This window comes from Pelodiscus sinensis, chromosome 1, assembly GCF_049634645.1.
Source record: "Pelodiscus sinensis isolate JC-2024 chromosome 1, ASM4963464v1, whole genome shotgun sequence".
NCBI lineage: Eukaryota > Metazoa > Chordata > Testudines > Trionychidae > Pelodiscus > Pelodiscus sinensis.
Window position 1 is genome coordinate 291970542 of NC_134711.1, and position 24228 is coordinate 291994769.

General features: G+C 44.0%; 1 protein-coding gene across 4 annotated transcripts in view; it reads right to left on the reverse strand.

The window, feature by feature from the left end:
* The window catches only part of SLC25A15 (solute carrier family 25 member 15), a 48982-nt gene that overhangs the window by 18517 nt on the left and 6237 nt on the right, over window positions 1–24228 (reverse strand). Inside the window, exons 1-4 of one of the 4 annotated variants that reach the window (XM_075919114.1) lie at window positions 15553–15741; window positions 13086–13226; window positions 11378–11505; window positions 6877–7135 (exon numbers count right to left, since the gene is read on the reverse strand). In XM_075919114.1, coding sequence (XP_075775229.1) covers window positions 6877–7135; window positions 11378–11432 — 314 coding nt within the window. In that variant the 5' untranslated portion in view covers window positions 11433–11505; window positions 13086–13226; window positions 15553–15741. Of the gene's footprint in view, window positions 1–6876; window positions 7136–11377; window positions 11506–13085; window positions 13227–15237; window positions 15510–15552; window positions 15742–24228 lie in introns of those variants that run through there. The other 3 variants (XM_006124914.3, XM_006124915.4, XM_006124918.4) reach the window with 3 other exon arrangements.

The window sequence follows — 24228 nt, forward strand, 5'->3', positions numbered from 1 at the left end:
AACTAGGCTTCCTAGTTCAAACTACCGTTACTCCTCATTTCACGAGGAGTAACGGTAGTTTGAACTAGGAAGCCTAGTTCGAACTACCTAGTTCGTGCCGCATGTAGCCGCGCGGCACAGGGATCGAACCAGCCGGGATTTAAAAATGGCGGCGCCCAGCTTATGCAAATGAAGCCCGGGAAATTCAAATCCCGGGCTTCATTTGCAAGTGCAGTATGCCTACATTACCCTCCTATTTCGAAATAGGAGGGTAGTGTAGACATACCCTTAGAGTAGTCAAGTAAAGGAGACTGTTAGATGTAGAACCCCCTACTTCATTTGTTGCAGAAGTAGAAAGGTGCATAGTTAATGAAAATTTATGCTCTCAGTTAAGGTAGTTCAGTGTGATGCTTGAAAACTGGCTGTGTCAGTTTGTATGTGGGTAAGTCACGTAAGTGGCCTCTAGTTGTGTGTTCATTTTCTGCGCATCTGACCTGAGACACTGGGGTCTGATTTCCAGAAGTGCTTAACACTCTCAGCTGCCACACAGTTTAATAGGCCCTGAGCTCTGGCTGTGTTAATGCTAAGTACTATTGGGGAGGGGGGGTGTCACCTCCTAGGTAGTTCAAATTGGGCACCCAAAACTAGGGGGTACATTTGACTTCATCTCTGTGCCTCATCTTCCCACCCTTGATATGAGGATAATTCCAGCCTCTTGCCACACAGGTATTCTTCTGTTAATTTTCATAATGTCTGAGTGCTTGAAAAACACGTTGGAAAGAAGATAATGGAAGTGTCCATGAGAACCATGGGTCATCAGAATGGAATTTGGATAGCATGCAGTAAATAAGGTATGGGGTCATACACAGAGCAGTGAGGGGAAAAAAATATCAAAATAAGCTTGCGAGCACTATGCATTCAGTGAGGCAGGTGTCGCGGGGAAGAAGAGAGAACGTATGTAATCATATAAATGAATGGCTATACCTCAGCTTTATGGGGACCTAAATGAAATCTGCACAGGCAACCTAATTTTAGCAATTCCTAATTGAGTGCTTGACTTTTAGATATGAAGTGGGGATTTTACCATGAGCCATAACTCAGTTTTCTGACTCCTGTGTAAATTAAAAAAAAACCCTACTGTGCTGTTTTTTCCTGAAGTCTCCTGTAAGGGAAAGGGGATTTAATGGTCATAGCAGCAGAATAAGAATCAGCAGAGCTTTCTATTCTTGGCTTTGCCACAAACTTCCTGCTATGAGGGACTGGTAATGCTTTGTTATCTGGAGAACCTAGACACTGTCTAGCTGCTGCAAAACTTAAATGCATTCATGTTTGGAAAGTGATTTGAAATCTACAAAAGGGAGATGCTACATGTCTGAAACCAAGGAATTTATGACAATGGCACAATACAATAGCAAGGGCTAGTACACCTCTAGCTAAGCAAAAGTACATAAGAATGGCCATACTGGGTCAGACCAAAGGTCCATCTAGCCCAGTACCCTGTCTGCCAACAGTGGCCAATGCCAGGTGCCCCAAAGGGAATTAACAGAACAGATAATCATTAAGTGATCTCTCTCCTGTCATCCACTTCCAGCCTCTGACAAACAGAGGCTAGGGACACCATTCCTACCGATCCTGACTAATAGCCATTACTGAACCTAACCTCCATGAATTTATGTATTGGTGATAGGTCCCCCTAGCTAGTATATTTCACTAGCTACTTACACAGGAATCCGAGGTAATCAACCCAAACTACAGGGCCTCTCAGTTAATGTTTCAGGTATGCTGATTAACGGTACCAAACATATTAGGAAAGTTCAAGAAATGAATGTATTTAGTTACAGACTGGTGCAAACACAAGATGGGTGTGGAGGAATAGGGAGTCTTGTTTTCTAAAGACTGTAAGTTAGGGTAGCAAAGAGCCTAAGCATAGCGTCTCATACTTTCTGGCTGCAGTTATATTTAATTGAAAAATGATTTATTGTCGGATCATAATTTAGCAAATAGTCATCTGTCACTGAGGGAATTTGACCCCTAGATGCTATGTTGATTGGGACTGAAGTATTCTTAAGATTAAAAATCCTTATCCTCCATTCCTTACAAACCCCATAACAGACACTTTTTGGCATGCGTTCTGTCAACTGGGAGAGACATTTTTCCTCTTGCTGCTATGATAATTAATGTCCCAAAGCTAAACTGAGAGACATATAGCCTTACAGGCTAGATAAGCCCCACTTCCTGTAAATTAAAATACAGATGGGTGGATTGTCTATTTTTAGAGTTAACAAAATTACAAGTTTATTTTGGAAAACTCAAACAATGAAATACCTGTATAGGAGGGTTCATAAACAGGTCAGAGAATTAAGAAACCAAAAGTTAAACTCAGTCCATTACTTTTCATATTTCCTTCTTCAGTCTGTAATCCCAGGGCACTGAACCCATGAAAAGTCATAGTGAAATCTGCTCTACAGCCTTATTTAAGGTCTGGTTGGTTTTCAGTTGATGCCATAGAGGGTCATAGCTTTAGCCCAGGGGAGGGAAACTTAAGACATGGGGGCCAGATGCAGCCCCCAGTTTGTCTGGATCTGACCCCTGAGGTTCAGGGCTCCCTCCCGGTGTTGGGGAGTCTGTGCTGGCACTCCAGTCCCTACACTGCCTGCCCATGGGACTGGAGCACACAAAATCTACTAGCCTGGGACCCCCTCCAGCTCTGGTGTGTGAGGAGAACGTGGGAAGTGTCTAAGATTTTGTGTGTTTGTTTTTGCCTCTTACTCATTGTGGCCTCCCCAATTGATTTTTCTGTTGGACAATGGCCCCAACCTAAAAAAGGTTCCCCACCCTTGCTTTAGCACTTATGGTCCCAGGTTCAATACTGCCTACTGACAGACCTGGGTCCGTTGGCATTACAAGTCCAAGAAACAATGAGGATTATGATTGCTGGAAGGCTAAAGCGGACAGCCTCTAGCATTGTATGTCTTTGGCAATGTGAACTCAGTGGATGTCTCTCAAGTCTGGAATTCACATTGGTCCAACAGAAAACTTGCAGATCTGCAAGGGATGCTGCAAGACCTTTGTTTAGGTAGGCTTTTTCCAAGAGGTGATCCAGTGGAATTTGGCAGGGTGCAGGTGTGTATTATTTGGATTACATTAGTTAACAGGGACTTCAACACTCTTATAATTGTGTTGTAAATGCAACTGGGCAATAGGGGGCATCCTATAAGAGATGCAAAACTCAAGAAGTCTGATTAGTAGGATTCGTAGTACAGGCAGTCCCTGACTTACGCGGATCCGACTTATGTCAGTTCCGCAGTTACGAACGGGGCTGCCCCAGAGTACACGGACTGCGGGACCTCGCGGTCCTGCCGCCCGTGTACTCTGGGGCTTTGCTCTGCGTCTCCCTGGTCTGCAGACCAGGAAGACGCAGAGCAAAGCCGCGGAGGGGCTCGGGCAGCGGGGCAGCCCCGCTGCCCGAGCCCCCCCCTCCTCCCCGCGCGGCTTTGCAAAGCCGCGGGGAAGCCGGCGGTGGGGCAGCCCAGGCACGCCTGGGGTGCCTCGCTGCCCGAGCCCCCCCGCGGCTTTGCAAAACTGCGGGGGGGCTCGGGCAGCGAGGCAGCCCAGGCCGCCTGGACTGCTCCGCTGCCGGCTTCCCCGCAGCTTTGCAAAGCGGCGTCCTCAGAGGCTTTGCTCCCCGTCTCCCTGGTCTGCTGGTCTCCAGCAGACCAGGGAGACGGGGAGCAAAGTCGCGGAGGACCCAGGCGGCAGGACCGCGGTGCGTCTCGGTCCGCTGCCCGTGTCTTCCTCGTCTGCTGGGGTGGGGGGGGCGCAGCTAGTATGCCCCCCCCCAGCAGACTAGGCTTTTCTCCAGACGCCTGTGGCAGAGCAGCTGGGGTGCTGCCGGTTGGTCCCGCAGCGCCGCTCTGGGCCCTACTGGTCCAACCCAGCAGCACCCCAGCTGCTCTGGTCCTGATTCAGCCGCTGCTGGTCAGTTTCAGCAGAGGCTGAATCAGGACGCCTGGGGCAGAGCAGATGGGGTGCTGCTGGGTTGGTCCAGTAGTGCCGAGGAGCAGCGCTACTGGAGCAACCCAGCAGCACCCCAGCTGCTCTGCCCCAGGCGTCCTGATTTAGCCGCTGCTGAAACTGACCAGCACTGACTACAGGAAGCCCGAGGCAGAGTTGCTCTGCCCCGGGCTTCCTGGAATCAGCTGCTGATCAGTTTCAGCAGCGGCTGACTTGGGGACGCTTGGGGTTCTTAAGTTAATTCTGTATGTAAGTCAGAACTGGCGGTCAGTTTCAGCAGCAGCTGAATCTGGACGCCAGTTCCGACTTACATACAGATTCAACTTAAGAACACACCTACAGTCCCTATCTTGTACGGGACCCGGGGACTGCCTGTACTTGCCGAATATATCCAAATCACTCCCCCTCTAATCACTTTCACTGTCATCCCTCAGAATCTTTGAGCAACAAATACCACATAAATGGTCCCGTTAATCTGGCCCACAGTGAACAGAAGTCAATAGACTCAGATTCTGGTGAACTAATTAAATAGTGAATTCCAGTACTAAGGACTCTGCACTGAATGTCCCATTGCCTTCCAGACACTCAATCTTAGGTCATCTCACTCTTTACCCCTTTAAAAAAAAAAAAAAAAAAAATCAATCAATCAATCACAACCACAACCAGTAGAGTGCCATTCTGTATTTAGTACAACACGCTATGGAATAAGAGCTGATTGATAATGCACTTAAAATGTTGAGGGCTCAAGTATTACATATTCTTCTACTCTTCAATTAACCCATAATTTCCTCATTATTAGCATGTTCTCCTTAGTGATTTCAAAATCCATTTGACTAGTGATATTAGTATGTTCTCCTTAGTGATTTCAAAATCCATTTGACTAGTGATATACTAGACAGATGCTGACTATCACCAAGAGACAACTATGATCTTGTGATGTGTAAATTGTCTAATCTTTATCCTTTGTAATTACTTCTAAAATACTCCTTTTTTAGTCCTTAATGATGTAGTGTAAGTTCCCTCCACCTTCTTCTGTAGTTAGTTATAATTACCAGATGGAGTGCTGCTGATAAGGACAAATGTTAACTGCCTCAATCTAAGTATGTTCTCATATCCTTCCTTAAAAGTTGAATCCACAAGTGTCTGTTTACTTTCTAAATCCTGACCGGAGAGAAAGATACCATTTACACTGATTTTTCCGGTTTTACTTTTGATAGTTTACAAGTATTAAAAGAGAGACATAGTATTCAGAATCACAACCAAGAGCTTTTCCTCAGCATCCCTTTTTAAAAATGGTTTATCAGTGAAGCCAGAACACTGAATTCTCAATATATTTTAGAGTGCCTCTGTCTATGAGTCCGTTTGTTCAAGAACTCCACCTCAGGAGTAAGAGCTAAGGCCACCAAGTTTGATATGCAGCTTCTGCTCCTCCTAACTTAAAGCAAGGTCAGGGTTTGGTTGTGTCAAAACAACGAAAAGACCCAGGAAAAAGGACAATTTTCCTGTCCTTCAGAGGGACATGATAGAAGAATGGTGGTCACTGGGGGCAGTGACCCCACAGTGAAGAGCTGTTCTGTGGAGTGTCCACTGGAGGCAGCTGTACCACCAAGGGAGTGTCCAGCTGCCAGCACACCAAGCAGTCCCTCTACCCTACACCCTTCTCCCCTCGACCACAGTGCTGGTGGGGGGAGGAGGAAGAGGCCTGTGCCAGATGGGGCCCCCTGCCCTGAGCCCCTTCTCATTCCCCAACCCTCACGCACACAGAGCCCCTAGCATCCTGCACTCCCCTCCCCCCATCCCCAAAGCCTTGCCCCGAGTCCTGCACCCCCCACACCACCCAGTCCCTTGCCCTGAAGGACCCAGCCAACACTGAGTAAGTCTGCTAGTAATGAATAAGTGAGTGCTATTCAGCATCGTTATTGCTCTGGAGGGAAGGATAGTTGAGACAGTATTAAGCCACCTCACAAACCACACTGGCCATCATTGTGGTCCATGCATGGATGAAGATGATGCAGGAGTTATAACATGCAATACTCCAGTAGTTTCAGCCCCTCTCTTTTTGCACAAGTATTACACCTGGAGATTTTTTTTTTTAAGAAAACATACAGAATTCTCCCCCTAACCCTCATATATCATACTGTCTGAAGAACCAATGCATATTACACAGTCTTTTTTGGGTAATGGGCACTACCCTATACCAACCAGCAATCTGTTCTTATAAAATATACCATAACTGGTGAGACAGTCTTGTGTAACAAAGTTAGCACCTGTTGCATGGCCAGGATGGGACATCTGAGTGGGCCCCGACTTTGGATGGTCAGGAAGGATTGAGGGGGCCACCTCCCTTCCACTCAGGCTTGCTGGAGATGATGGATGCTCTGGCCAGGGCTCCCCCCCACCCCCAGAGGCAAACAGCTCCAGAAGAAGATGAAGCTCTCCAGTGCACTCAGCTCCCAGCACCATACTGGGTCTGCCTCTGAGGCAGCAGGCCTACCTCTTTTGAGAATCTCTTCCACTGCCACCAGGCCACCCAATAACTCAACCACCCTCCTTCCAGTGGAGGATTAGCCTCAGAGTCAACATGGCCATACCCACAGGTCCCAACCAATTGTAGGCAGCTTAAAAAAAAAAAAAGGGCTCAGAGTCCCTTTTGGGGCACAGGGAAAATGCAGGGCCTGAAGCAGAGCCAAGGCTGGCAGATGTGCCAGGATACTAAGCAGGTGGGCCTCAGCCCACCCATGGCTATACTCCTTGTTAGCACTGGTGCAGTGACGAGAATGGCATAATGGTAAAGAGATTGCATTTCATTTTAAAAAACACTGCATCAGTATTTGCTCGACAGCTAGTTGTACAATATTCTGGAGATCACAATTTGTTACCAACCTCAGTTTTGCTTTCTTGTCTAATCCAACAAGTGCCCTCACAATCTGCTGGCAAAACCCATAGCACATGAACAGGACTGAGTTTTCTGCTATGTTGGCTACAAGTGCTGGGGTGGTCCCTTTATAGAATCCTCGCAATCCAACTTGTTTATAGGTCTTCACAATACACTCTATGAGTCCTCTATACAGGCTGGGAAACGTCTGCATCTTCACCTTAGCTGTGTCAAAAGGCTGGCCGGTTAGCACACATGCAGTCCCACCTGAGGAAACAGAGTGTCAACACAACAGCCCCTGGCTGGTCATAGGAGTGAATATGCAACAGTGAAGCAAGCCTGTTTTGTGGGAAAACAAATATGCAATAAATAGAATCTGAAAAGTTCACAGCTAACATAATTAGGCCCATCTCAATATTTGTGATATCAATGATGGTACTGGCTTTTTTTTTTTAAAGTTACAAAGAACCAAATGAAAAGGTCAAAGCATGATTTAGAACACTTAGGGTACGTCTACTCTGAGGGCTAAAGTCGAATAAAGATGTGCAACTTCAGTTATGTTAATTACATAGCTGAAGTCAAAGTAGCTTAACTTGGCTTTAGGCACGGTCTACACTACAGGACATTGAAGGAAGAACACTGGCTGGGGCAGATGTGGCTTCCTTCTGAGACAGCTGGGTCAGGTGCCTATAATGGGTTCTGTTGAAGAGAGGTGAGGCTGGAAAAGAGAGCAGCCACTAATCTAGAGAGAAACTGGTGGTGGCACATCGCAGAGGAGCCAGGAATACTGTCTGGAATTAGCTTGGCTGATGACTGCTGGAAGAGGCCAAGGAGACGGTATCCTTGGAGAGAAGTGAAAACAGAACATGGCAATGGGAATCTGGAACAGGGGAACTGTGAGTTGAGGTAATGGCAACTAGGAAAACCCTGCTTATCAACAGGAATGTCTTAGAGATGCCAAGTATAGTTTGAATCCTGGTGTAAGAGAAGAAGACCTTCTACACAGCACTGTGACTCACTGAAGGAAAACGTACTTTAGATTTTATTTATCCCAGAAGAAAAGGAGTTGATTTGACCAAAGAATCTCCAGAGGGAAAACAAGCATTGCAAAAACACTTGACAAGGGACTGGCTATTTGGATCACTGCAATATCTTCTGTTAATTGGTTTATTAGCCTTGTAAACACTGAAGTCAGCTTATGTAGAAGGGCAGAGATTCAATTGCAGCACAGCAGTAGGATCCAAGAGCTAGGTATAGATAATGAGCTTGCAAAAAGAGGGGAAATAAAGGAGATACCAGAAGATGAGGAAGGAAAGGAACAGCAGCAGCAGCCTATTAAAACAAAGGAGGATTAAAGCGGATAGAGTAAGCAAAGCTAGAACAATTTATGAAGGGTTTTAAATACAGCCACTCTCCGAGTTGTGAACGGTCGAGTTATGACCGTTCGCACTTACGACCAAAGCTCCCATGAAGCGGTCGTAAAGGCGGTCCCCGAGTTACGAACATGACCCACGCTTACGAACAGTGCAGTCGCGTGTAACGAAATGGGTCCGAATTACGAACAGTTCGAGTTACAGACCAAGTGTTGGTCTGCAACTAGTCTGTAACTCAGAGAGTGGCTGTATTCAAATATTGAGAAATTTAAAAGCTTGCACGTCTTCATCCTGTTTGAAGTTAATACTTGAGTTGCAACCTAAAGAGGAATAAACATGCTCTTCTGTTTACCAACAGGAAATACGCAGATTTCCCTGACTGTTATATGCAGTGGGGTTGGACAACGCTGTAACTAGACATTTTTGCTCCTGGAGGAAAATATTAATTACAGGCAGTCCCCGGGTTACGTACAAGATAGGGACTGTTCTTAAGTTGAACCTGTATGTAAGTCGGAACTGGCGTCCAGATTCAGCCGCTGCTGAAACTGATCAGTTTCAACAGCGGCTGAATCTGGACGCCAGTTCTGACTTACATACAGATTCAACTTAAGAACCCCAGGCATCCCCAAGTCAGCTGCTACTGAAACTCATCAGCGGCTGATTCCAGGAAGCCCAGGGCAGGGGCTTCCAGTAGTCAGCCACTGGTCAGTTTCAGCAGCGGCTGACTTGGGGACGCCTGGGGCAGAGCAGCTGGGGTGCTGCTGGGTTGGTCCAGTTGCGCCGCCGCTCCTCGGCGCTTCTGGACCAACCGGCAGCGCCCCAGCTGCTGTACCACAGGTGTCCGGAGCAAAGCCGCGGAGCACGGGGGCAGCGGGACAGCCCAGACGCGCCATGGCTGTCCTGCTGCCCTCGGGGTCCGTGGCTTTGCTCTGCTTTGCTCTCCCACCCCCCCCCCCCCCGGTCTGCAGACCAAGGGGACGGGGAGAAAAGCGGCGGAACACACGGGCAGTGGACAGCCCAGACGCGTCTGAGCTTTCCGCTGCCTGCGTGCTCCGCGGCTTTGCTCTGCTTTGCCCCCCCGTCCCCCTGGTCTGCAGACCAGGGGGACGGGGAGCAAAGCAGAGCAAAGCCGCAGAGCACGCGGTCAGCTGACAGCCCAGATGGTCAGCTGACTGCGTGCTCCGCGGCTTTGCTCTGCTTTGCTCTGCTTTGCTCCCCGTCCCTCTGGTCTGCAGACCAGGGGGACGGGGGGCAAAGCAGAGCAAAGCCGCGGAGCACGCGGCCAGCTGACAGCCCAGACAGCCAGCTGCAGACCAGAGGGACGGGGAGCAAAGCAGAGCAAAGCCGTGGAGCACGCGGGCAGCGGACAGCCCTGTTCGCTGCCCGCGTGTTCCGCCGCTTTGCTTCCTCTCCCTGGTCTGCTGGAGACCAGGGAGAGGGAGGGCCCCGTTCGTAACTGCGGATCCAACGTAAGTCGGATCCGCGTAACTCGGGGACTGCCTGTATTTGCCTCCCCTTCTCCTGAGGTAAGCATGCATTGTGCTCTTTACTTTTGCAGATTATTTTTAATTATTGCATCTTTGTGCCCCTGATTATGTTGCGCCCTTGTTACAGCCTTGGGGCTGGAGGGGGGAAAAAGGAGGGAGAGAAATGCAATCACGTTTGACACGTCCCTTTAAATGAAAGAAAGGTTTGCTAGCCCTCATGACAGCTAATAGGACCCTACATTCAGCAATTTATTATCCCAAGTCTAAAGACAGACTTCTCCAGTGCCTATGACGCTGACCAGAAATGTGAGTTTTTGCTGTTGCTACATAATGTGAGTTATCAATAGAAGCGGGAAAAAAAAAAAAAAAAACAAAAAAAACAGTAATTTCACTGTACTACTCTGGGACAGCAACAGATGCTTGTGAATCATATCAGGCCACAGAAGCAAGGTGAAAGGGTAGACCAACAGAAATAGGCTGCTCTGAGGTGGCGATGAGGTAATGGGAAACAAACAGAAGGGTCACTCTCCTTTCCAGCAGCCAAGATGGCCTTTGTGTGGAGGCTTTCAAATGTGTTATATTCTAAATAGCCACAAGTCAACAAAACAAATATACCTGGACAGAGTCAAGGGGGAGTAGCTTCGTAGAAACCCTGAATGATTTTAAAGGAGCATATCCCTGGATAATGGTAGCTGTACCTGTTCCCCTATGTGCCACCATCTTTCTGGGACCTTCCCACCTCTCAGGCTCCTATAGCCTATTGTCTAGCCTGAATGCAAATACCCACACAGCCATGAAAGAGCCCTACAGCTTGATCCCCATGTGCCCAAGTTTGCTGGCACAAGCTAGCTGTGGGTTCTTTGCTGTGTAGACATTCACTGAATTAGCTAGACTTCAATATGGAAGAGATGTGATTAGATGGCTGTGTTGAATATTTAGAGCACCAGCAGTGTTTAGAAGCAGTACAGAGTTATGCATTTTCTATCCTCTTTGTGACTCACAACAAATTTTTCTCCTAATGTTTCATCCTTTACCATATTTTATGGGTTATAAAAATTGAGAATTTGTGGCTAAGTAGAGGAACAACTTAAGTGAACCTTATGTTACATAATTCAGAATATCCTTCTTTCCTCACGGTCCAAAGAGACTTTCTGAATGTTGATTAAAGAGATAACCCTTTAAGATAGCTTTCTGCCCTTTTCAGTTAGAGTTTCTAGGACTGAAGCTTTATCTCAATCACTTTGCTTGCACATGGTGTTTGCCTTCATTGCAAAACTTTGTGACTGACATTTGACACTCATGTGAGCATGAAAATACACATTTGATGTACTCAACCCTACTTTAGAAAATTATTAGTCTGAAAGAGGTTACATATTTACTTGTTGGTATTGATTTCAGTGGAGTGATATTAACCTATCAGATGTTTGCAACAGTGGGCTAGATCAGTCCCTTCATCTCAACTTTTTTTCCAAATGTGGAAGATGTGCCTCTTTCTACAGATTCAAGTAGTAATACGAATTACAAGCTGACAAACCTCTATCGTTAGCAATCAGATGACCGTTTACACTTGAGAGACTATTCCTTTAAAAGCACAAACTTGTTTGTATCAGATTCTTAGAGACTCTGAAAATAGAGTTCTCCATTATTACCTGCTGCACCTGCTGTGAGGTCGATGGCAGCTTGAATGGCAGGATTTGTCCTCATGGTTCACTTGCTTATTGGTTACTGTGGAATAAGAAGTCTCCAATAAACAGATAATATGTTACGATATGTATACCTAAGTAGAAAAGGAAAAAAGACATTAAAATAGTTGTCTTTTTTTGCCAATACAAATTTTTAAAGGAAGCCCCAGATTTAATTTATAGGATGCAGCCAAGTACATTATGGCTATGTCTACATTGGCATCCCTTTCCAGAAAAGGGATGCTAATGAGACGAGTCGGAATTGCAAATCCGCGGGGGATTTAAATATCCCCCGCGGCATTTGCATTTACATGGCTGCCGCTTTTTTCCGGCTTGGGGATAAGCCGGAGAAAAGCGCCAGTCTAGACGCATTCTCCGGAAAATAAGCCCTTTTCCGGAGGATTTCTTTCAAGTAGGAATAAGAAATCCTCCGGAAAAGGACTTATTTTCCGGAGAATGCGTCTAGACTGGCGCTTTTCTCCCGCTTATCCCCAAGCAGGAAAAAAGCGGCAGCCATGTAAATGCAAATGCTGCGGGGGATATTTAAATCCCCCGCGGATTTGCAATTCCGAAGTGTCTAATCTGCATCCCTTTTCCGGAAAAGGGGTGCAGTGTAGACACAGCCTATGTGTTTTAAGTGGCTGGCACAATAAATACCCCACAAAGGCAACATTTTCAACTAAAACTACTCACTAAAACAAATCTGCAGATCAGTGTAAAGCCTGTTTCATAAGGGGGAAGGATTAATTCTGGGCAAATGAACCAACTTAGAAAATACTGTATTAAAGACTTAGACTAGTTAGAAATTCAGATATCTACATCTATTGGTTAATGATACTGCTAGCCATATGTTCAGCATAGTACTTTTTAAAAATGAAAAATAAGCAGAGTTAAGAGTTGTCCTGGCAAAGTATTCCCTTCCTCATTTTTTTGAATGAAAGGAGATCTACAGAAGAATTTAAACATTCCTAACATGTAATTACAAATATTTCATCCATATTTTTGGAGATAGATGATAAAGGAGCGAGTGGAAAGCAACTCAACATGCAGAGAGTATAAATTCACAGAAAAAAAAAGTTATAAGAACAGTTGTTCTACATCCTGTCTATAGTGCTGTGATATCCATGGATTTATAAAGAACATTCTGAAAGGTCTATTCCTACATCCCTTTATCTATCTGACAGCTGACAAGTATTGTGTCAATTAGTTATTTACACTTATGAATGTGATTCAATTTTAGAAAGATCTGGCTAGTACTAGGCTGAATATTATGGAATAGAAGAAATCCCCAACAGCATATGTAATTAGCTACTATTATTTCAAGATAAAAAGGTTCTGAGATTGTACACTTAGTAAGGACTAATCTCAGAATAATTATCTACACAGGACTTTGTAGTTTAGTCTTTGATCTAGAAGTGTCTGAATGAAGAGAATCACTATGAAGAGAAGTAATGAGTTTCACTAGTGTGGAACTTGGATGTGTTATCGCTATGCTGCACTAAATGTGTAAGAAGTCATATCAACCAAAAAACTGATTACATGTCCATTTTCATTCCAGCCTATTGATTAGATTTATCATAAACTGGGAACACAAGGGCAAAACAAGGAAAAGTTTTTTGAAGAGAAGAGTTATAAGTATGCTGACCAACAAGAGTAATGCTAGATTTAAGAATACCTAATTAAACCTCAGCCATCATTTAGTCGATAGTCCAAATCTGGACTGCCAGACGCTCTTGAACAGACCCTTAAATATTTTTCTTTACTCCTCTTTTTATTTTTTCTGGAGTCTGGGCCCTTATTATAATCTTACTTATTCCTGCAAATTCAGAAAAATTGGTAAGTGATTGGTGCCCTTCAATAAAAAACAAGAAATTGTTTAAAAATAGCAATCACTCATTCATAGTGCAAATCCAAAGAAATTTAGGGCTACGTCTAGACTGGCATGATTTTCCGCAAATGCTTTTAACGGAAAAGTTTTGTCAAAAGCATTTGCGGAAAAGAGAGTCTAGATTGGCACAGACGCTTTTCCACAAAAGCACTTTTTGCAAAAAAGCATCTGTGCCAATCTAGACGTGCTTTTGCACAAAAAAGCCCCGATCGCCATTTTCGCAATCGGGGCTTTTTTGTGCAAAACAAATCTGAGCTGTCTACACTGGCCTTTTTGCGCAAAAGGACTCTTGCCCAAACGGGAGCAGCATAGTATTTCCACAAGAAGCACTGATTTCTTACATGAGATCGTCAGTGTTCTTGCAGAAATTCAAGCGGCCAGTGTAGACAGCTGGCAAGTTTTTTGCTTTTGCGGAAAAACTTGCCAGTCTAGACACAGCCTAGGAGTCTTCTATCCAAGACCCTCAATGGACTTTTCAAATACAGATTAAGTCACAAGACTCCTGCAAAATAAGTACTAATACCAAACTTCAGAGACCAGATAGACAGAGTACGAGTTCTGACTTGCTCAAGGACTCAACACGCCAATGACTAAAGTAGACTTTGAATGCAAGGGCCATAAAGGCTGCCATTTCTTGGCTATGACTCTTACCTTTCACCCCAATAAAAATGAACTTGTTTTTTTCATTGCTGGAATACAAGCTTTAAGAGCAGAAAAGCCTGAGTCTGTCTTACTATTTCAATATAGGTAGAAGTTAGTGCAGGAAAGCTTGCAAAGACTGTGACAGTTTAAAAAAAAATCTGCATGTACATTATATAAATAAAATAGAACAAGGCAACTACCTTCATGGTGTCTGGCCTCATGGAAATGTCTGCATTTAAAACGCTACCCTGGCTCAGCTACAGCAGTGCCATGTAGCACCTCAGGGTAGAGGTGTTACAGCAACAGGATGGGTTCTTTTGACAGAATTGTTATTCTAACACCTTAAGAGACAGTAGCTAGGTCACTGTCCACATAGGAACTTAAAGTGACCTAATGACATTAGAGGGAACATTGCCCCCCCGGGAACAATCTTTTCTGTTCATGCATAGAATAAATGTTTATGCGTACTGAGGCATGTGTGAATGTCCACCACCAGTTTAAAAAAAAAAAAAAGTCTAATTGAGGGTACTCTTGCTCATCAGTAGGGCATCATCTAAACCTCTCCTGTGCAGCCGCAGAAACGCCCATCCACATATCTTATAGGAAACATGGTCGGGGCATATTACTTTCACACTCCTGAGCAACATAGCTGGATCTAATTTTTTTAAATAGATGAACATTCAGAAAAAGTCAGCAGTTACATTTAGTTTTCTAGGGAGAAAGACAGTTCCAGGTAAATGGTCAAGTGTAGGTACAAGTGGATTCATACTACAAAAACTGTCAAAAAAAATCCAAATACAGGACTATGTAGCACTTTAAAGACTAACAAGATGGTTTATTAGATGATGAGCTCATCTAATAAACCATCTTGTTAGTCTTTAAAGTGCTACATAATCCTGTATTTTGTTTCAGCTACACCAGACTAACACGGCTACATTTCTATCACTAAAAAAAATCCAAGCTTTCCAACAAGCTTCTACTGGTCACGCACACATCTTGGTCTTCCATGAATATTCTAGCCAGTACACAGCTCATTCCAAGCAAGTGTCACAGAATTCACACTAAAAGCAGACTGGGCTTTTGTAATCACCACTATTGACTTCGGAAGCACAATTGTAAGAGGAGAGGCTCTCCTATTGGGTCCCCAGACCTATACCCTCACGTGAAACAGCCCCAATTTCCAATATGCTTGTCAGTGACAGACCAGTGATAGAGATGTAGCCGTGTTAGTCTGGTGTAGCTGACACCAAATACAGGACTATGGAGCACTTTAAAGACTAACAGAACAGTTACAGACCAGGCACTGAAGCAGAACACAGGACCACGTAGCACTATTTGCGGACGGCAGGCCGCTGTGCGCTTGGAGAAGCACGTTGTTTTGTGGGCAAGAAGACGCCCAAATTGGCCAGTAAGTGATCGGCCGGGCCAACCCCAACGGTCTGATCCGTGTCAAGTGAAAACCAACGTCCCTGGCACCAGCGGCTGCCCAGGATGCTCTAGGACCGAGCGTCGCAGTAACCGCGGGGGGCTAAGCCACGTGCCCCTCGCTCCCCCCCCGAGGAGAGGGGGCAGCTTGTAAAAAGGCTGCAGGGCGACCCCTGGCTTCTCTCACCGCTCTCCCGGCAGGCGCCGCTCCCCTCGGCTGATGGCTGCGGCCCCGGTAGGGCGGGCGCCGCCTGAGCGGGCGCGGAGCGGCAGCCCGGGCTGGGGGATCGTCACAGGGGCCCCCGGCCAGGCACGTGCGCGCAGGAGGAGCCGGCGCTCGCCAGGCCCAGCCACTCAGCAGCGCCGCATGGCCCGGCACCGGCGCTATATAGCTAGAGGCGCCGCTCCGCCCCTGCCAGGGAAGCGGAACTAGCCGGGGTCCGCCACGCGGGGAGGGCTGGGCGCGGCGTGCGGGAGAGCGGCGGGGCTGGGGCAGGCGAGGGATGGGGCTCTAGTGGGGCGCAGAGGTTGCCAGGCGCCAGGCGGGGCATTGGACTGAGCAGTGAGTTGCTGGGCGCATGGAGCTGTCGGGGGATGGCTGAGACGTGCTGGGAGAGGGCAAGCACTGGGGGGGAGGCAGGGGGAGTCATTAGCGTGTGAAAGCCCAGTTAATCAGTTAACCCGGATCCTGTGGGCAGAGGGCTGCCCTGGCCGGGCCAGGAGCAATGGGTAACCCGTAAGCATCGCTTGGGAAGGGGGATGCTTATCATTAACTCACAAACATCCCACTCTCCCTATCTCTAATATCATCAATTCACAGACACTTACCTTCCTTCCTCCCCCGCATCCCCCTCCTGTTCTGCAATGTGATTTGTCCTTTTCATATTTGTTCATTTTTTTAATTGTATCCTTTGGTATATATGGTTGTGACTACTTTCTTCCACTATTTGATCTGAGGAAGTGGGTCTGGCCCACGAAAGCTCATCATCTAATAAACCATCTTGTTAGTCTTTAAAGTGCTACATTGTCCTGCATTTTGCTTCAACTACCCCAGACTAACACGGCTACATTTCTATCACTGTTAACCACTGACCTCTCGAGTAGGTATGTGATGGGAAAAGTGGGATGGGTGTATGAGGGTTGGGAGTATTGTAGGGAAAGCAGTGGGGATGTGTGCTGGGGAATGAGGGGTGACAGCTACAGGAGGAAGGAAAGAAAGTGGAGGTAGTGAGAGGATTCTTTACTTGTTAAAAAGGCAAAGGCCTTGCTATAGCCAGATCACTTTTACTAGCAGTGTGTGTAATAAGTAATTTATACACTGTATGTCTCAAATAGCAAGGGAAAAACAATCACTTGCTATTCTGGACAATTACTATATAATCCTACAGTGACACCATTTGTTCAAACAATGGTTTTCAGGTTATCTTTGAAGTTATTAAGCAGGATTAAAGCAAGTTTGGAACCAAATGTCAAGGAGGCCTAGTTTTGCTTCAGAGGCATCTAGTCAGAAAATTATATACCTTTTGATAATAAACTACAGTATGTACTTTGGATCAAAATGGATCAAAGCAGAACTTTAATGAGATGATGCTTCAGTTATAGCTATAAGAAGACTTGAAGTCAGATGGGCTCTGTGCAGAGAGCCATCTGTGTTTATCCACTTGCAAGATGGAAGTTTAACACCGTACAATTATCTTTATAAGAGTTAATGATATTTAACACTATAGGCAAATTAAGAGGGAAAAATGTGTTTGTGCCCATTTTTGCATGTATAGGAAGCAAAAAAAAAGTCTCAAAGGTCTTTGAACAAAAAATATTTTTTCTGTCTTTTAAAATCAAAATTTTAGCTCACTTCCCCGTTATAGCCTGAACAGGTCATTGCTTGTGATAGATGCCAGCAGCCCCTCCTAACTTGCCCAAGAACATATAAAAAAGTAAGTGACCAATACTAATTTTGTTAATAAATCACTAGGAGTGGATGGCATTCACCCAAGGGTTCTAAAAGAACTCAAATGGAAAATTGCAGAACTGCTAACTGTGGTTTGTAATCTATCCTTTAAATCGGCTTCCGTACCTACTGACTGGAAGATAGCTAACGTGACACCAATATTTAAAAAGGGCTCTAGAGCTGATCCTGGCAATTACAAACCGGTAAGTCTAACATCGGTACCGGGCAAATTAGTCGAAACAATAGTTAAGAATAAAATTGTTAGGCACGTAGAAGAACATAATTTGTTGGGCAAAAGTCAACGTAGCTTCTGTAAAGGGAAATCATGTCTTATTAATCTATTAGGTTATGTCTACACTGGCATGAATTTCCGAAAATGCTTTTAACGGAAAAGTTTTCCGTTAAAAGCATTTTTGGAAAAGCACATCTAGATTGGCAGAATGCTTTTCCGCAAAAGCACTTTTTGCAGAAAAGCGTCCATGGCCAATCTAGACGTGGTTTTCTGCAAAAAAGCCCCGATCGCCTTTTTCGCCATCGGGGCTTTTTTGCAGAAAACAATACTATGCTGTCTATACTGGCCCTTTTGTGCAAAAGTTTTTCGGAAAAAGACTTTTGCCCAAACGGGAGCAGCATAGTTTTTCTGGAAAAGCACTGATGATTTTACATGAGATCGTCAGTGCTTTTCCGGAAATTCAAGCGGCCAGTGTAGACAGCTGGCAAGTTTTTCTGCAAAAGCAGATGATTTTGCGGAAAAACTTGCCAGTCTAGACACAGCCTTAGAGTTCTTTAAAGGGGTTAACAAACATGCGGACAAGGGGGATCCAGTAGATATAGGACATGTAGATTTTCAGAAAGCCTTTGACAAAGTCCCTCACCAAAGGCTCTTGTGTAAATTACATTGTCATGGGATAAGAGGGAAGGTCCTTTCTTGGATTGAGAACTGGTTAAAAGACAGGAAACAAAGGGTAGGAATAAATGGTAAATTTTCAGAATGGAGTGGGGTAATTAGTGGTGTCCCCCAAGGGTCAGTCCTAGGACCAATCCTATTCAATTTGTTCATAAATGATCTAGAGAAAGGGGCAAGCAGTGAGGTAATAAAGTTTGCGGATGATACTAAACTGTTCAAGATAGTCAAGGCAGAAGCAGACTGAAGAACTTCAAAAAGTTCTCTCAAAACTAAGTGATTGGGCAACACAATAGCAAATGAAGTTTAATGTGGATAAGTGTAAAGTAATGTGCGTTGGAAAAAATAACCCCAACTATATGTACAGTATGATGGGGGCTAATTTGGCTATGACAAATCAGAAAAGAGATCTTGGAGTTATCATGGATAGTTCTCTGAAAACGTCCACACAGTGTGCTTCGGCAGTCAAAAAGGCAAATAGAATGTTAGGAATTATTAAGAAAGGGATAGAAAAGAAGACACAGAATATCTTACTTCCCCTGTATAAAACTATGGTACACCCACATCTTGAGTACTGTGTACAGATGTGGTCTCCTCACCTCAAGATATTTTGGCCTTGGAAAGGGTTCAGAAAAGGGCAACTAAAATGATTAGGGTTTGGAACAGGTCCCATAGGAGAGGCTAAACTGACTGAGACTTTTCAGTTTAGAAAAGGGGATACTGAGGGGGGATATGATAGAGGTATATAAAATCATGAGTAGTGTGGAGAGGGTGAATAAAGAAAAGTTATTTACTTGTTCCCATAATATAAGGACTAGAGGACACCAAATGAAATTAATGGATAGCAGGTTTAAAACTAATAAAAGAAAGTTGTTCTTCACACAGCGCATAGTCAACCTGTGGAACTCCTTGCCAGAAGAGGCTGTGAAGGCTAGAACTATAACAGAGTTTAAAGAGAAGCTAGATAAATTCATGGAGGTTAGGTCCATAAAAGGATATTAGCCAGGGGGTAGGAATGATGTCCCTGGCCTCTGTTTGTCAGAGGCTGGAGATGGATGGCATGAGACAAATCGCTTGGTCATTGTCTTTGGTCCACCCCCTCCGGGGCACTTGGCTCTGACCACTGTTGGCAGATAGGCTACAGGGCTAGATGGACCTTTGGTCTGACCCAGTACGGCCATTTGTATGTTCTTATGTACCCAAGCTGAGTGAAATGTAACAAAAATAAGCGTAATAAATGCCAGAAAGAAAAGTAGACATTTGTCTTTTGTGTTAATCTATCCTAGAGCTTTCGTAACAGTTATGGATTATATTAAATATGATTGTTTTGTTAACAGTCCTTGAAAATAATGTGAGTAGTCCTCTAGACATCTAAACTGTTAATGGAAAAATAGAATATAAACAGTTCCATTGACACTTTAACTATTAAGTGATTTATTCCTTAAACTGAGAATATTGTTAAAGTTCTAACTGTTCCAGAGTAGGAGATACTCTTCAGTCAGAAACTATTTTGGATTGTTTCTTTCTGAGTAGCTGTAGGATGGTGGTGCTATTGGAAAAATAAATTGATTAAAAATTATCTAACCTCTGCTGCAAACCAAGCTTGTGACTTAGACTTAAAGTTCAGGTAGCGTGTTGTCAATGTGTGTCTTGTGTCAAATGTTAACATGATACCTTGGTTACTGCAGTATATATGCTATACAGTACTGCAAAGGATATACATTACATGATACTGCATTCTTTATGTAGCCCACAAGCTGAGCTCTGCAGATGCTTGGACCATGGACAAAAGATTTTGAAAGCAAATACACTGTCCTTGAAACAGAATAGTAAACTGTTTGCTGTTAGTTAATTTATTTGTGTAGTGCAATACTGTAACGTCAATGCTGCCACTGTGCAGCTATTGACGTTATATGCATTTTCTTCTCTGAGATGCAAATCTGACTTGGAAACTTTATAAACCATGGATCTTATGCCTTTTATTGATTTTTAATTTGAATGCCTGAAAGGTCAGACAAAAAGGTGTGGGATTGTATTTTTTAAAAAAACTTGATAAAATATAAATTCTTCACTTCTCTGAACCCTTCCAGGGAGATTTCTAATGAACAGCCTTAACCTTTAATTGAAAATGGTAAGTCTTTGACAAAGACATCTTTTTCCCCCCAACTGTTCGTAAGATGTGTGTAGTTTTTCTTAGCACATATTTAACTCTGGGCAAGTATACTCTAAAGGGTTAAGTCAACCTACGTTACGCAATTCCAGTTACATGAATAACGTAGCTGGAATCGGTGTAGCTTAGGTTGACTTATTGCAGTGTCCACATCATGCTGGGTGTTTCTCCCGTCAATATACCGTATGCTTGTTGTTCTGATGGAGTTGGTGGGAGAGTGATCCGTAGTCGACTTAGCTACAGCGGGTCTTCACTTGACCCACTAATTTGACCTACAGTGGATTGATTGCCACAGCATAGATCCATAGTAAGTGTAGACATATCTAGCCAGAATTAAACATATTTTGAAAAAAAATATGCTTTCGCTCTCAGGTTTAACTTTTTTGTTATCTATGATGTAAACATAGTAGGTATTTAGTTGTCCACAGAGTCTTTCAACATAATCAAGGTAAACAGCCTGGGAATGGGGGGGGATGATCTTTGCGTACTCTTGCAAACACTGGAACTGTATCCCACCTTAATTTTCCCAAGCGAAACAATAAGATTTTCATGTAACTGTCCTGGAGCAAGGAAAAGCTAACACACACATTAACACATGAGACCTAACCGGTGCTGAGTATAGTAGTGCCATCACCTACTGCTATATCTCTGTTCATGCAATCCAAAACCACATTTACTTTTTCTTGAAACAGAAAGACAGCATCCTTTCCCATACATTCTCTCTCACAGAAGTTCTTTCTGAACTTCTGGTGTAAAAATAGGGTAGGGCAGTCTTTTGAGAAACACAAAACAAAAACCTCAAAGCCTTCATGCCTTCTTTATAGTAATTTAAAGCTGTCTTTCCATGGATCAGCTCTGCACAGAAAGGTGGCATTGCAAATACTTCAGCTCTGTCCCAGGATGAATCCTGAGACAGAACAATTGTATTCTTAGATACGAAGGGGATTAAATGGAGTCCATAGAGATTCTGTTGAGTCAGTAAATGCACCTAGAATAATTATACAGTTTTGTGAATTTGTCTATGCTAAGTACCATTCATTAATGTCATACTCCAGAATATTTCCTGGTGTGAATGAAGCCTTTAAAATAAATATATATTGTTTGAGAGCCAGTGAAGTATCTATGTAAATGCCATTTAAAAGACCGTGAAAAAACACTCAAAGATTGAAGTGAATGAGAATGAGAAATGCAGTTTCTGAGAAAATATCGAGACTGATCCTGTGCTCTGCCCCAGTTGCAGTAGCTAAAAATGTGCTTTAGGTGTGTGGAGTGGGTGCAGGAGTCAGGGCAGAGAGCTTGAGACAAGGGGGCTACATCTACACTGCCTTCTTTTGCACAAGAAAATATGCAAATGAGGCAAAGTGGCAAATATTGCTGTGCCCCATTTGCATATTTAATGAGATGCCATTTTTGCACAAGGGGTTTTTGCGCAAAAACCCCCTCTTATGCAAGAGCCATTCTCCTGCTTATTTTCAGGCAGCACAGCTCTTGCACAAGAAGGGGTTTTTGAGCAAAAAGGAGCTCTGTAGACGGCTCCTTTTTGCGCAAAACCCCCCTGTGTAAAAATGATAGCTCATTAAGTATGCAAATGAGGCACGGCGATATTCACCACTTTGCCTCATTTGCATATTCTCTTGTGCAAAAGAGGGCAAGTAGGTTTTACTGGAATTCTACTTGCCTTAGGAACTTCCATATGAGATCAGATCAGTGCTCCATCTAGCCCAGTATCCTGTCCCAAAATTAGTCAGTAGCATGTGCTCTAGACTGGAAGGTACAAGAAGTCTGAAGTGGGTATCTATGGAATAACCTGACCATAGTGGAAGTTTCTCTTAACTCTCTTTATTGAATTGGTTTATACCCTGAAGTAGGAGGGCTTATATCCCTTTTCGATATCTTATTATTGTGAAAATAACAGTGTGCCTGCTCTAGTTAAAAAAATCTTGCTATTTTAATTACAGTTAAATGAAACCATAGGTGGAGTAGTGTTTTGCTTTTCCGGTGCCTGTCTAAAACTGGAATGAGAATGAGAGTAAACTTGTTTAGGCTTAATCCAGATCAATCTGTACCTTAATGGGCATTGTGTAAAATGATATTTTTTCTCTGACTTCTCATAATAGTGTTTTCATGTTCTTTGTTTTTTTGCATTGCTCCTCCGAAAACGTAACTATTTGGTACATGCAAGTATCTACCAATTGGTTTTTCAGATATACAGTGGTATAAATCCCAAATATTTATAGCGTTTCACTTTGCCCCCATATTTACTAATCTCTACAAACCAATATTTTGGCAATTCAAATTGACAAAAATGTTAGAGGGCTTTCCCTCACCCTCTTCCCTGGTTCTTGTCACTTAGATAGAAAGCAGAAGACCAGAAGTCCAAAGTACAGGCAATGGGATGTTTATTGGGGTTTAATTCCAAGCAAACATATTCCAAAGCCCTTAACACCAGTTGAGCATATCTATATACTGTACACTGATAGTTTTCTCCTTCTCCTCTCCCAACTACAGTTTTATGCACCAATAGAACTTCTAACCCCTCACTTCACATACTGGTGGATCTCCCTTTTCCCAATGTTTGGTGTCTAGCTGCAGAGCATTTACCGTGTGTTCCCCTTCCCAGCTCTGACACTGCAAAGTCTTGCCTGTGTCCCTGTTCCTCATTCCTCTATCCCCACATATTCCTCCTCCTCCTTAGCAGGCCCCTATATACCTGCAGTGAACACCCCTAGTCCCAGCCCTTACAACTTATGGTTGTGTTCTGTTTTGGAGGGTCATGAGTCTAGGATCATCATTCATCCTCTTTTGTATCCCATGGGAGGGGTAAGGACTGAGGTTGTGCAGTGGTCAAGGACAGATATTTCTTTGGCTTCTTAGTGTCTTATACCACCCCTGCCTCCCAAGACCTCTTGTCTGTTTGCTTGACCTTGGCTTGAGCTAGGAGCTGAGGCAATGTGCACCTCTGCATTGTACTCCCATAATGGTATAACAACAGATACGCCCAAAATGTTATTGAACAACAAACCCATCTGCCTAGGCAGAAACAACATTCAGTGTCTCTGTTTCCTGCCCACATATCAGCAAGGACAATCTCAGGCCAATAAACAGGCCTCTACACTAACAAATGTCAGTCAGCACTGTTGGCTACTAACATACATTTAATTATTGCCAAATCAGCCCTGGTGTGTCCTCTTCTCCTTTTGACAGGAAATGTCTCTAAAATTGACTCATTTTAATGGCGCCATTGGAAGATGGAAATAATGAGAAACATCTGTCAGGACACACGAGTTAAATTATTATGTATTAAAAAAAAATGTTCTTCAGGGATTTGTGTTGTGGCCAAACCAGAAAAGGAGCTTACCTTCAGAGTAAAGCCTTCCTTACATATAATATAATTTTTTACAGTTTGATAGACTTGATTTAGACTAAAGATCAGAAAAATATGCAGTGCAAAGAAGTTTGAAAAACAGTTGACCTATTATGCACAGTACTTGGCTCTACACAGTTTACTGTCATGTAAACATAACAATGGTAATAGGTTCAGACCAATAGTCCGCCTAACCCCATCTCCTGTCTTCTGACAGTGGCCTGTGCCAGATGCTTCAGAGGGAGTGAAAAAAAAAGGTCAGTTATTGAGTGATCAACATCCCGTTGTTCAGGCCCAGCTTCTGGCTGTGAGAAGCTTAGGCAAATGGGGCTACCCAGGCCATGGGGTTGCATCCAGTGTTCACTCTGAGATTTTCCATCCATGAGCAGAGTGAGTTTTGTCTTGTGCACCAATATTGAGGTCATAGGCGCTTGTTCGGATGTATATAATTTAAATGTTATGGAAGAAAGAATACCA